Source organism: Triplophysa dalaica, chromosome 9, assembly GCF_015846415.1.
Source record: "Triplophysa dalaica isolate WHDGS20190420 chromosome 9, ASM1584641v1, whole genome shotgun sequence".
Taxonomy (NCBI): Eukaryota; Metazoa; Chordata; class Actinopteri; order Cypriniformes; family Nemacheilidae; genus Triplophysa; species Triplophysa dalaica.
In genome coordinates, this window is record NC_079550.1 from 12289836 (window position 1) to 12302356 (window position 12521).

The window sequence follows — 12521 nt, forward strand, 5'->3', positions numbered from 1 at the left end:
AGAAGGGTCAAGTTTTAAATAGGAAAAATATCGAAACTGTTTGGTCGTTTTTGAACGCGATGCGACTGGTCTTATTGGATTCAATGATCTATGCTAGAATACAGAATACATTCCAAAACGGTAAAATCAACTTATTAACTCTTGAGGAGTTGGAAAATTAGCATATTTCCCAAAAAGGTGAAATGTTCCTTCAAACACAGCTCACTAGGATTTACAACAGCGCAAATGTGATTCAGTATGAGGAGGAGGCAAAATTCCTTCGTAATGTAGCAAATGTATGACGTGTGAATTGATGCAGAACACCACGGTAAATATCGACCATTTGCTGCAACGTTATGCATATGAGGGCGTGAATGGGTGGAGCAGCTGCCCGGTGTTAAGACCCTGAGCTGGCAGATGGGGCAGAGCGAAACCGGGGGTTAGAGATGACACAACAGGGGCCTGCAGAGCAGCCCTCTGTTTATGGGGCCTGAAAGGAAATGACTAATTGACGCATGCCGTTTGAATGGAGTAACTGTTGGAAATAATGATGCACTACGATTACACGGCAAGGGTTGGACTTCTGCCGCAGTGTTGTATAAGAAAGAACGATTCGCTATTCACATTCCCAAAAACCATAGTGACCTAAAGTCTTACATAATGCTGGAGTGAAGTCACACCAGGGGGGAGTTATCTCATCTTCAACTCCAGAGTGTGAATGATCCCCTGCTAAAAACAGGCCCGTTTCCAGCTCGGCCATTTAAATGAGTCTATTTGAAAGATTTAGGGTTGTTTTTAAGACTTTTACATTTGAAACCCTGTAGATGTTTCCAGTTAAATTCATTTAAAGTTTTGCTTATATTGTAAGCCACATTCAGCAAGTGCATTACCTGGTAAAGTTTAATGATGTGCGGATGGTCCAGCATTTTCATGATTTGTACTTCACGATAGATCTTCTCCAGGTTTACAGCATCCAGCTGAGTCTTGTCGATGATCTTTATAGCCACCTGTTGAATCAAAGGCACAGAGACAAACTTTCATTGGCACCTAGTCAACCGCCTCAAGCTTCTCTTCTATAAACAATCAGTTCTATATAGCTAGTCTAGTCTCTTTTCACAGTGCAAGTCTATCCAGTCCTCACCAGCCTCAACACAGATCAAAGGTGGATTACAGGTGAGTAAAAATAACACCTGAGTGTCTGATTGACGTATTAACTATTGAATTAAGCTAATGATCAAAATGATCTTATCATCTTTCCACAGGTTTTTCATCATACACCGGACAAAAAGGAAAGGAACTGAAGTCATTTAACAATTTTATAAACACTCAAACTATAAAATTCAAATTAGATTATAAAATTATTACATTCATGAAAACAAATGCACAGTAGCAGAAAAAAGAGAACAGATTCCAAAGTAAAAGACTTTGACCTTTATCGCTGCAGTGATAAAACGTTTACGTTTAAGTTTTATGACAATTGTGCTTTAGCGTCCTTCCTGTTGTTCAACCTAGAAATGCTTGTATGATAACAAAACCAAAAAGCTAATCATCAGCAAACTTGTTGACACGTCAAATCTAATGCTTAGCTATTGTAACACATATGTTAAGCTGTCATTTGTGAATATGGCCAGTGAACCACAAAAAGCACGAGGAGTGCAGAAAATATCTGAGCAGCATAACAAGGAGCTACACGGTATAAGGAGTGTGTATTGTGAAGAGAGCTCAGAGGATGTACAGGGAAATCAGAAACACACAAGAGACTTATGGGAAGCTCTGAGAAAATAGGCACTGACGTCCCTACAGAAATAAAGCTTGCTCGAAAGCAACTCCTGAGGAGATGCATCAACTCTCCGGAATATAACCTTATTAAACGCCCTTAATTCTCTGACAAGTTGCTTAAATGCTCAATTTGAAATCTGCAGCCTTGGAAACTGCACGAGGCCACCGACCAAGTGTGAAATGTGTCTTGCACCTTTGACAGCAGCATTTCAAACATCTTAAATCCTTACTGTAAAGCAGGATGTTTACAGTCACATACTGTTGAGCTTGCATTGGTCAGTCTTTGCAAGGAACGCAAGACAACAGTGAGATCAAGTTATTTGATGATACAACATCCATTATCACAATATCACCACTGCTGCTTATGCAACCATTGCCCAAACAGCATGACCCACATGAAAAGGCCACTTACAGCCAATAAGTTCCCCCTGTTTATGCTATTGTCCAGAACATTTCTCTTTCTTTGATAAAAACCGTTTGACACAAATTGAAGTTGGCTCTTCATATCTCCATTGAGGCCTTTGGCTGCTGATCAAAGGCTTGGCATGCAATGTTGCAAAAAGGTTGCAGTTAGTCATCTGCATCTAAATAAACCCATCATTGAGTCAAACAGGTTGTTATGACCTAAGCGTAACAGCAAGTTCTTACAATCACAAACAACTGAAGTAAACACAAACAAACGACTATGACAACTGACTACTAAGTTTCTGCTTGACTGTGACTTTATAACAATAGTTGCCAAAATAGTTTCTCGAGCCCGCGTTCATGGTTTAAATACAATGTATCGCAGCTGCTATTCTCAACTCACCTCTGTCTTGGTTATACGATGTCGCGCCAGTTTCACAACAGCGAAATTTCCCTTTCCGAGAGTCCGCTCGATATCGTAGAAGCCCACCCTAACCGGACCCCGGAGCACTGGCTTTTGGTGACAGTCAGCCATGACCATGCTTTTTGTGATACACTATGGTTTGCAAAGAAGATAAAGACCTGCCACTTCAGCCTCGAGATAACGAGGTCGGCAGAGGCTAAAATGTGTCTATCAAAAATAGACCAAGAAGAAATCCCGGTCGGGCGGCCAGTTTGCTCGGTGATGGTCCGCTCCAGTCTTGCCAGGAGAAAGCGAGCGCTCGGGAGTGCGGCGATGTGTCACGCCACCCTCCTCCGATACAATAGAGCTATAATATTTCAGCTCTGTTTGCTAGAGTACACGAGTTGACTTGCAGGAGGCATCATGTTCTCTGGTTGACGTGCATTGACGTCAGAGCCTATGGGGGTATTTGTACGGGGGGCGGGGCTTTGAAGCCGTTCCACACTCCTGTGCCAATTCGTTTCCAAGGCGACGAGACCCACCTCTTACGTCAACCGGCAGTATTGCTATTCTCAAAGAGCGTCGGTCTGTTTGCTCGACCGCCTGCAGTTGATAGCTGGCTGTGAAACCCTGCCGGCAGCGACTTCGATAAAGTCGACGAATAAGAGCGAGTGCGACGTGCTCTTCTATTGAAGGCTGTAAACACGTTTATCAGCGGGTTATGTGTCCGATGATTATATTTGTATTTCATCATGTCGCACTGTACATGATTATTACTTCTGTTTTATGTAATGAAGTTTCGGTCTCTGACATCTGACATTGTTCACTGTGCAACCCAACCCTGCAAAACCCAAAGCAGGTGTGCCGCATATTTGCTCAATTTCATCATTTTTAAACCAGATTCTTTAATAACAAAGATTCATCTCGTAATGCTATGACTTGACATAATGCAACGCACTTATGTTGCATTAAAGTAGATGGTTTGAACAATTATTGTATTTTTATACCATTTAAAATGTTGCATTCGAGAATGTGTGTAAAACTGTGAACTCTACGTCCATACGTTCACGAATTATTGCGTTTACAAAACTGTTTAAATCAAAAATGGAGAACTACAGTGTGCTTGGTTTTTATTTACAAATTAAATGACCTTGTGTGACGGGCAAAGCCATACGTTGCCTGTAATGTGGCGACATCTCCTGGCAACACACTGCAGTCCTTAAGAAGTCATAAATGCTTTCATTTGTTTGCAAAACTGTCAGGAAATGACGTAAGGAACTTCCAACAATAGGGGCTGGCTGCAGCCGATGGGGCGAGTGGAGCTCCACTGACTTAAATTGTACTCCATTACTTGATAATGAACAAAAAAATGTAACGCTTGGCTAATTAGAGACCTATCTTTAGAAGGTAGAATATTGTTATCAAAGGCTGAAGGTTTGTCGAGATTGGCATATACAGCAATGGTTTTGGAGGCTCTCCAACCAGTTATTAAAAAAGTTAATACAGCTTTGTTTAATTTTATTTGGAAAAGTGACCCACATTATCTAAACAGAAACGTGTTGTGTAATTTGCTTAATCAGGGTGGCTTAAATGCTATTATATTTTATTATATAAAATTAAATGGATTCAAAATTGCATTAAATTTATTAACAAAATGTGGTATTATATCCCAAATTTAATTTTTAATAAAATTGGCGGCTTCACTTTTCTCCTTAATTGTAACTTTAACATAAGTAAACTTCCCATTAAGTTATCTAATTTCAATAATCAAGCTTCATTTTCTTGGTTATTGGTGCACAAACATAATTTCTTCCCCCACAAATGCTTAATTTGGAACAATAAATATATTACATATAAGAATAAAAAAATGTTATGGACGATTGGGTGAAAAATTATATCTTGTTGGTGACACAGTTATTTCATAATAACTGTAATGTACTGATGAAGAATTCTTAAATAAGTTTCAACTTCCTATATCGACTAAAGAGTATGCAATTGTCTTTGATGCTCTGGACTTGTTCAGTTAGTCCGTCCTGTTGTTATTGATTTTAATATAACTCTTGATTTTACTTTAAAACTACAAGGCGTTAGTATTACTGACAAGAGGTGTGACAACATTATTCTGAGACGAATAAATCGGTCACAAAGGATACCCTTGGCTAAAAGCATTTGGAGGTCGGTCTTTCATGATATTGAAAAGGAGAAAGCTTTTATGATTTCTAGGAAGTATTGTGTCACAAAATAAGATACGTGAGGTTTCATTTAAAATTATTCTCTGTATACCCAGTAAGCCAGATTGTTAAAAGATTTAAAAATACATTAATGTAACCTGTGCTTTTTGTAATATAGATGAGGAAACTATTTTGCATCTTTTTTTGACTGGATTTGTAGAGTCATTCTGGTTTGAAACGGCGCCGTTGTCATTTTTAAATGCTACAAAATTATTGTTTAAATGTTTTTAAATACATTTAATGCTACTAAATCCAGATGTTGCTTCCAGCTTTGTATTTAGAACGTAAACATTATAATAGTTAGCAGTGAACAATAAATTAAACATCAAATCAATTATTTAAAAAAAATAAAAAATGTGAACACAAATAATTTAGAAATTTTATATTTAAAGCAAAATAATATGCAGCACAACCATGTAAAATTTTGAATACTTGCCAGAAATTAAAAATTAATTGTTTTGAGTAAAAAACAAACTATATTTACAGAACACATCAACTGCATGTAACGGTAAATAACGATCAACGAACGTTCTTCTCCTTCTTTTAATGACGGGTCGCAACCAACATGTTTAGGTGTATATCGCCACCTACGGTACAGGGTTTTTAGTACTTCGGTGGATTATATAAAAAAACGGATTTTCTAAACCTGTATTTTAAAGAAATTCATGCAACATCAGCTTACATTGGCGAGACATCACTATTGATCGTATTGGGTAATTTCACGCTTGAATTGCACGTTAAAACAGCGTCTGTCTGCAAGTAGTATAGGGATGTTGAGATAAAATTTTACAAGGTAAATTACGAACTTCGGTGATTTCAGCGACGCCATTTTGCCCCTTCATTATTATTGAGTGAAGGTGACGTATTTCCTGTTCAATGGTTGAGCTCCACTCGCGCCATCGGCTGCAGCTAGACCCCTCTCTCAAACTTCCACTTAAGCTAACACTTACAGCTCAAAATCTTGGTAATAAATCGGGTACCGGTATGTAAGAGAACAAAATGAAAACTTCAAGTGCACTAAAAAGCAACAGCAGCTTTTGTAGACATGGATGAACCCGTGGATGGCTATCCACAGGAAGCACTATCTATTATTTTAAGATTCCCAGTTTGCATATATAAAATATTTATTTATCATATAAACAAAACTATTAGGATTAAATTGATTCAAAATGTATATTAAAAATGGACTTAACACATCAATCTGCATCCATCTGCTGCAATGCTATTGCAGCTACTTGTATGTGCAAGAAAAAGTCATTAACATACTTAACAGCATTTACAGAATTGCTCACAGTTGCTTATGGTAAAACCCCAAAGCAAAATACATATTTAATATGTTGCATTTACATGTATGCATTTGGCAGAAAATTTTATCCAAAGCGACTTACATTGCATTATACTTTACATTTGTTTCCGAGTATGTTGCAATAACAAATGTCATGCACATTCAAATCATTATGTTAACACTGTTCATTATTTTCCTCCCCAAAGTTACATATTTTAACAGAAAAAATCAACAGGATTTTACAAGGATAGCAATACCTATTCTTCACTGTTTTGCTTCTGCCCAGCCCATGTGAATAAGGAAGTTTATAACCTTAACTTAAGGTTAAAAACAAGGGAGCAACAGTGGGCATAAGAGACAAAGGGACTCTAGTTGTTGTGATGAGCTGAGAGGTCATTGCACTGCTTTGTGAATTTACCAATGAAAGGTTACGTTCCAGGATACCAGCTTCCACAGAGGAAGTTCCCACAACATGATGATACCTTAATGCTTCTTTGTATAGTCCCACAGTTGCGGGAATCAAAGTACACCCCTGGCTGACCCCTGAAAGATCGCAGGCATCCCAGTTCTTCACACAATGCACATCAAAGCAGGCATATACAGCAGGCTGGAGATGAGATCAAAAATTAAAGAAGATCCAGCCACACTAGAGGGAGAGAGGTCAGACGTCTAGTCAGCATATACCATATAGTGTTTTAGTATCCATAGATGTCGTTGTCTACCCATCCGGCCTCTACTGCTGAGGGGCTCCGGCAGGTCTCATAAATGTCATTTGTGACAAAACCACACTGTGTGGTGCTGCTTGGAACATTCTCGTACTCCTCAAGGTGACCGTTTGCAGAAGTAACGATAAACGGTCTATTAAGTTCCGAACTCATGTATTCCAGATGAGCTGCGGGCTGCTGGAACTTATTGGTGCGTTCATGTTCGTTTTGACCTTTCGGTTTTACCGCCCGGACCCACTGCCCTGGAACAGCATATATTATATTCTGTTCTTTTCTCCTGCAAAGACAGAGATATTAGACATATAATGTAGCACATACTGGGTGACAGATGGAGATAATGAAACTAAATGTTAAAGAAGTTATTATTGCATTGCATTACGGGATCGACTTGTGTATAGAACAGACTTGTGTAAGGATTGACTGGTTCTCACCATAATATAGCCTGAGATGCTGAAATGCCGTTAAGAATGAAAACAAACAACATACAAACTAACAGTCATTGCATTACGCACCTCCTGGTCATGATTCGAAAACAGAACACCCCTGACACTGCCAGTATTAACAGCAGCATCACGGGTAGAGTTGCCAGGAGGATGTAGTAAATATTAACTGTGTCATCTGAAAGTGAAACTGAGAAAGGACCGAACTATTGAAACAGGCGTTAACATCTATAAGCAATGAATCAACAGTATGTTATGCATAAGGCAAGAATGTGCATAATAAGTTCATAGTGTATTTGTGTGTTGATATTGACCATTCATGACATAATTACCTGATGACTCAGAGAGTTCTTTGTTTATCTTGTCATTGTCCTTTGTACTGGGTGGGTGCTTTGGTATTAATGTCAGATCATCAAGACCTAAAAACAAGCATCACAGTGAATTATAATGAATCAGCAATGTTATGTTTGGCCTTAAAGGGATAGTTAACCCAAAATGGAAAATTCTGTCATCATTGACTCACCCTTTTCATTTAAAACCTGAATGACTTTTTTTTCCCTGCAATACACAAAATAAAATATTTTGAAGAATGTTTGTAACTGAACAACAGTGGTACCCATTGACTGAATCAGTTTTTGTGCCCATTCAACACAAAAAGAGAATGGTTACCGCTGTTGTTTGGCTACCAACATCCTTCAAAATATCTTCCTTTCTGTTCTGCAGAAAAACTCTCTCTTTAATATTTCCAAAAGAAAAAGCTACACTTGCTTATATTACATGTAGTGAGGCCGTTAACCTAGAAGGGTCAGACAAGAGGGGAATGTGGGCATAAATAAAAATATATGTTTGGTTTCATAAACCAGCCTAAAGCCCATAAAACATAAATGGATTTTTTTACCTGTGTGTGCTGTCACTTTATCTGCTGAAGTGGGGACACGATGCTTCTCTAAACATAGAAAGACAAGGTCAAAATTGTATGTACGTACTGTACGTAACCTTTTCATTTAAACTAAAATATGCTTGTTTCATATCTGCTGCCTATTAAACAGCAACAGCAAAGTCTTACCCTCTGAGTACTTGCAGATAAAATTATTCTTGGTATTGCAATTATAGTCAGTCCACTTAAACAGGGTGCCCTCCTTCTTGCCACCAGAGGTGGAGGGTCGGTAGAATAGCGCCACACATTGTTCATGGCCACACGTGGGCTCCGTCACCACCCAGTTCCTGAGATTACAAAAAGTACACACAACTGCCTCACTAGAGAGTCTCCATGCTATCTTAAGACAACACAGCTGAACCTTGCATTAAAGGATTCTATTTTGATAGTTTCGCCATGCATGTGCATTTTTTATAAACACAATTTTACAGCCGAGGGGTGGGATACTATTAAATGTGTATGGCTCATAATGCTTGAAAATTAGTACTTATTTTCGAGCTTTATGAGCCATAAACAGTGTCCCTCAAAAGGGATATTATTTTTAACTAATACTTACTTAAAAACAAACTAAAACATGCTCCGGGTTACTTGAATATTGAGATACTTTGTACTAAATGATAACATCTAATGTCTTTCCTTAAATAGGTCATATGACACGGCTAAAACGAATATTCTCGTTTGTTTTAGATGTAACGCAATGTGTATACACGATTTAAGGTTAAAAACGCTGTATTTTCCACGTATAGTGCATGTTTTGCCCCGCCTCTCTGAAAGCACAGTTTTTTTACAAAGCTTATCGCTCTGAAAAGCGATGTGTGCTATGATTGGCCAGTAAACCAGTACGTAGTGATTGGTCGAATACTGTAGGGATGACGGAAATGTAAATGTAAAATTTCCCCACAAATTACCTACCATATTTTGACCAACACCGAGGTTCTGTGATAATATTAGTTGAATCGGCATCTCTGTGATTTGGCCTTCTCATATATCATTTTTCAAGGTTTTATCCACCGTTTGCAAATAATGGAGGCTGTTGTGAAGTCTATTGATATTATTTCGGGTGTTGGATCCTATCCATATCTGCCAACACTGTCGTTTTGGCCAGGAGACTCCTGTTTGTTTATTTATTTATCATGGTAACATTTGAGACCCTCGATCGCAGTCATCTTCTGTCCGGTTCGCGTGTCTCAACTCTCAAATGCTGACAGGTACTGTCATATATCATTCAGCACAATACAACTATAGGCTATTCAAACTATACGCAAAGCCTTGCCATCACATCCGGGAAATAAGTCAGTAAAATCACAGTCTTCACTTATCCCGTGCGAATGCGCCACATGAATACAAATGTGGAAAGTGCGAATAGGGCTTTAGTCAAATCATACCACGAACTGACGTGGGGGCAACTTATAACACACCAAAGACACAGAAAAACACATATTCGCGCCATGTGACCCCCTTAAAGAACTCTAACTTATTTATAAAAATTGTCTATTTGTGTATCCAAATCTGATCTGAAAAAAACCTGTTAATTTGCCTACACAATGCACTTCTTCAGTCTACTGGAGAATTTATTTGAACAGTTGATTATGCAAATCTCCTACCTGAATGTTGCCTGACTGTTATCCAGCCAGTGATATTGTGATGGACAGTCTGCAACAGAGTCTTTCCGGTCTCTTCGTAGCCCAATCCAGAAGTCTCCATCAGATGCATGGAGCTCCTGAACAAACCTCTCCACCAAACGCTGCTCGCTTTCAGTCTCAATGCTGAGCAGCTCTCCATCATCCTCCCTGCACTTCTGTCTGGCTGTCTCAAAGTTCACTCTCAGCCTGATGTCCTGGAAACCTGTGATTTTATAGCAGGGCTTCTCTGTCCCTCTCCGGCATATCCTCTGGTCTGCAATCGGTTCACAAAAACACAGACGTTAGTGTAAGAAGTATTAAGGAAATATTGCAGGAACATTAACAAGAGAGAAATAAGAAGAGGAAACCAGGAGAACTTCCACATCAGGCGGAAAATCGTCTCAAGTAAAGTCATGCGTATGTGCGACAGCCATCACATCCACCCTGACTAACAAACAGCTCGCTGTGACCCAAATAAACAACCCGTGAATGGGTAAAAACAAGTAAAAAATAGAAAGACGTGAAACAGTTTAACTTAAAGACTTGAAATTTAAAGTCCTCCAAAATTCAACACGATAAAGTTTAAGTTACGTTACTTTTATTGGCTCCTTCAAGTAACAAAGTCTGTCAGTCAACCTAAACCATACCGTGATTATCCGCCGACTGTCGCCGTACCGAACGACTCCATAGTTTCACGATCAGTTTTATATCAAAGCACACAAGAGCCATAAGACCTCTAACGTAACGATCGTGTCGATATCGCCGAGCATGAGCGGACATTTTACACGAAACTCACCACCAAACGCCTTCGATGGGCAGCTGGGATGAAAACAAACTGCCAAAACAGTTCCGATCAGTTTCATGAAATCCATCTCCTCATAGTTTTAAAAGACATGCGGTTGCCGCGACGCGTCCAGATTATCGCAAAACTGTTTCTTGGTCCTGCAAAAACGTCCAAAACTGTCAGAAACAAACGCGTTTTTTTTGCTGAAAAGTTTCAGATGACTCAAGAAAGTCGTCTGGATGTGCCTGCTAGCAAACGGCCTCTGCTTCGGTTTTTTCACCCACTCATAGCCTACTGTGATTTAACCCCTAAACTTTATTACAGTTAATACGTTTATTTATTGTATTTATTTTCAATATAGCCTAACACCTGTCAGATGTTCTATTTATATTGAGTAGAAATGTTTTTTTTTATGTCATAAAAATGTAATATCTTACATGTCGATTTGACTTGATGATTAACGATTGGTGATTGGTGACTAATTAATATATATATATAATAATATAAACAAACAATAATATAAATATTATTAATATATATTTACAGATTAATTTGTCAGAGCAGATTTTAAAAACACAAAATAAACAACAATAAACATGTCACCTTTTTGTTTTTACAGCTTTCATAGGCTAATTTGTGTTTTGAAATTGTAGTATGTTTCTTCAAATATTTTGAATCTTTGTTATAACCTTTTATTCAGTTTCATAACATATATTCATATATTTTTTGTGTGTTGGTATGCTGCACATCTTTTCAGCTTTTTAACAAACATTGATGTACAAAGCATCATTCATGTAGTTTTAACAATGCATTTTTTGGGAGACATTTAAAGGAATAGTTCACCCAAAAATTCTGTCATCATTTGCTCACCTTCGGGATGAGTAATACGTTTATTTGATATGAACATTTCAGTATAATAAAGGATGTCAGTATAACCAAACAAATCTGCAATAGTAGGAAAAATAAATACTACGGAAGTCAATGGGGGATGAGATCTGTTTGGTTACTGACATTCTTCCAAAAATCTTCCTTTGTATTCATTACAAGAAATTTATACAGATTTGAAACATGAGGGCGAGTACATGATAACAGAAGTTTAATTTTTGAGCGAACTATCCGTTTAAGTCAAAGACCCCAGTTTGGTTTGGCTCAGCAGCTTAACGTAAGAGGAAGCAAGAATCTTTTATGAGGGTCTTTGTGAGTCAGTCAAAGCTCAGTCAATGCTGTTGACCCTGTTAGATCACAGTCACACACACACTATCCCCTGAAATAGGAAGCCAATCAGGAAAGGAAGCAGAAGTTTTTTAAACAGCCTGTTTCCTTTTCTTTCTGTGGTTTGTTTTTTTGTCCCTCTTCATTTCCAGTCATGTTCCCCTTAAGCTGACAAAGAAAATAAATAAATTACACAGGGTTTAAGATGAGAAAGTGAAGCCTCAATTTGTTTCTTCTAGTGTCAGTTGTCATAACGGGGTCCTTATCAAATTGGCTGGATTCTGGTAAAGCTAGAAGAATCAAACCTATGATACTGTGTTATCGTTTATGTCATGAAATCTTTGTCAGATACTATGAACAGCTTCTGCAGATCCAGCATCAGGCCAATGGTTTTGTATTTGTAGTTTTGGGGTGATCTTGGGAAGCTTGCCCAGACATTTTGCTCCTCTGTGCTGAATGGAGAGTCTGTCATGTTCAAGTCAATGCTTCTGTTAACTTCTAACTTCTGAAGAAATCATGCATTAATCTTCTCATCCTATATTTTATGAAATTATTAAAATATTTCCTGTATAATAAACATTTTATGTTTTACTGCAAGGCTTCTATTTATTTATTTTTTATTTATTTTTTACATTTAACGAAAACAACTTGCACTTACATATCTTAAAACATATCAGTGTGACTGTTTTGTCTCAAAATGTACACCAGGATTTTTTTTT

At 38.0% G+C, this 12521-nt stretch overlaps 2 protein-coding genes across 2 annotated transcripts in view; both read right to left on the bottom strand.

Moving 5' to 3' along the window:
- Positions 1-3032, bottom strand: part of sik2b (salt-inducible kinase 2b) — a 33691-nt gene extending 30659 nt beyond the window's left edge. The window contains exons 1-2 of the mRNA XM_056755950.1: positions 2567-3032; positions 870-986 (exon numbers count right to left, since the gene is read on the bottom strand). Of these exons, the coding sequence (XP_056611928.1) occupies positions 870-986; positions 2567-2704 (255 nt within the window). The 5' untranslated portion in view covers positions 2705-3032. The remainder of the gene's footprint in view (positions 1-869; positions 987-2566) is intronic.
- Positions 3033-5903: 2871 nt separating this feature from the next.
- On the bottom strand, positions 5904-10861 carry laynb (layilin b). The gene is made up of 7 exons (XM_056756119.1): positions 10603-10861; positions 9789-10080; positions 8314-8471; positions 8146-8193; positions 7580-7666; positions 7320-7437; positions 5904-7084 (listed from the first exon to the last, which is right to left on the bottom strand). The coding sequence occupies exons 1-7, from the start codon at positions 10676-10678 to the stop codon at positions 6778-6780; spliced, it is 1086 nt and encodes a 361-aa protein (XP_056612097.1). The 5' UTR covers positions 10679-10861; the 3' UTR covers positions 5904-6777.
- Between the last annotated feature and the right edge of the window lie 1660 nt (positions 10862-12521).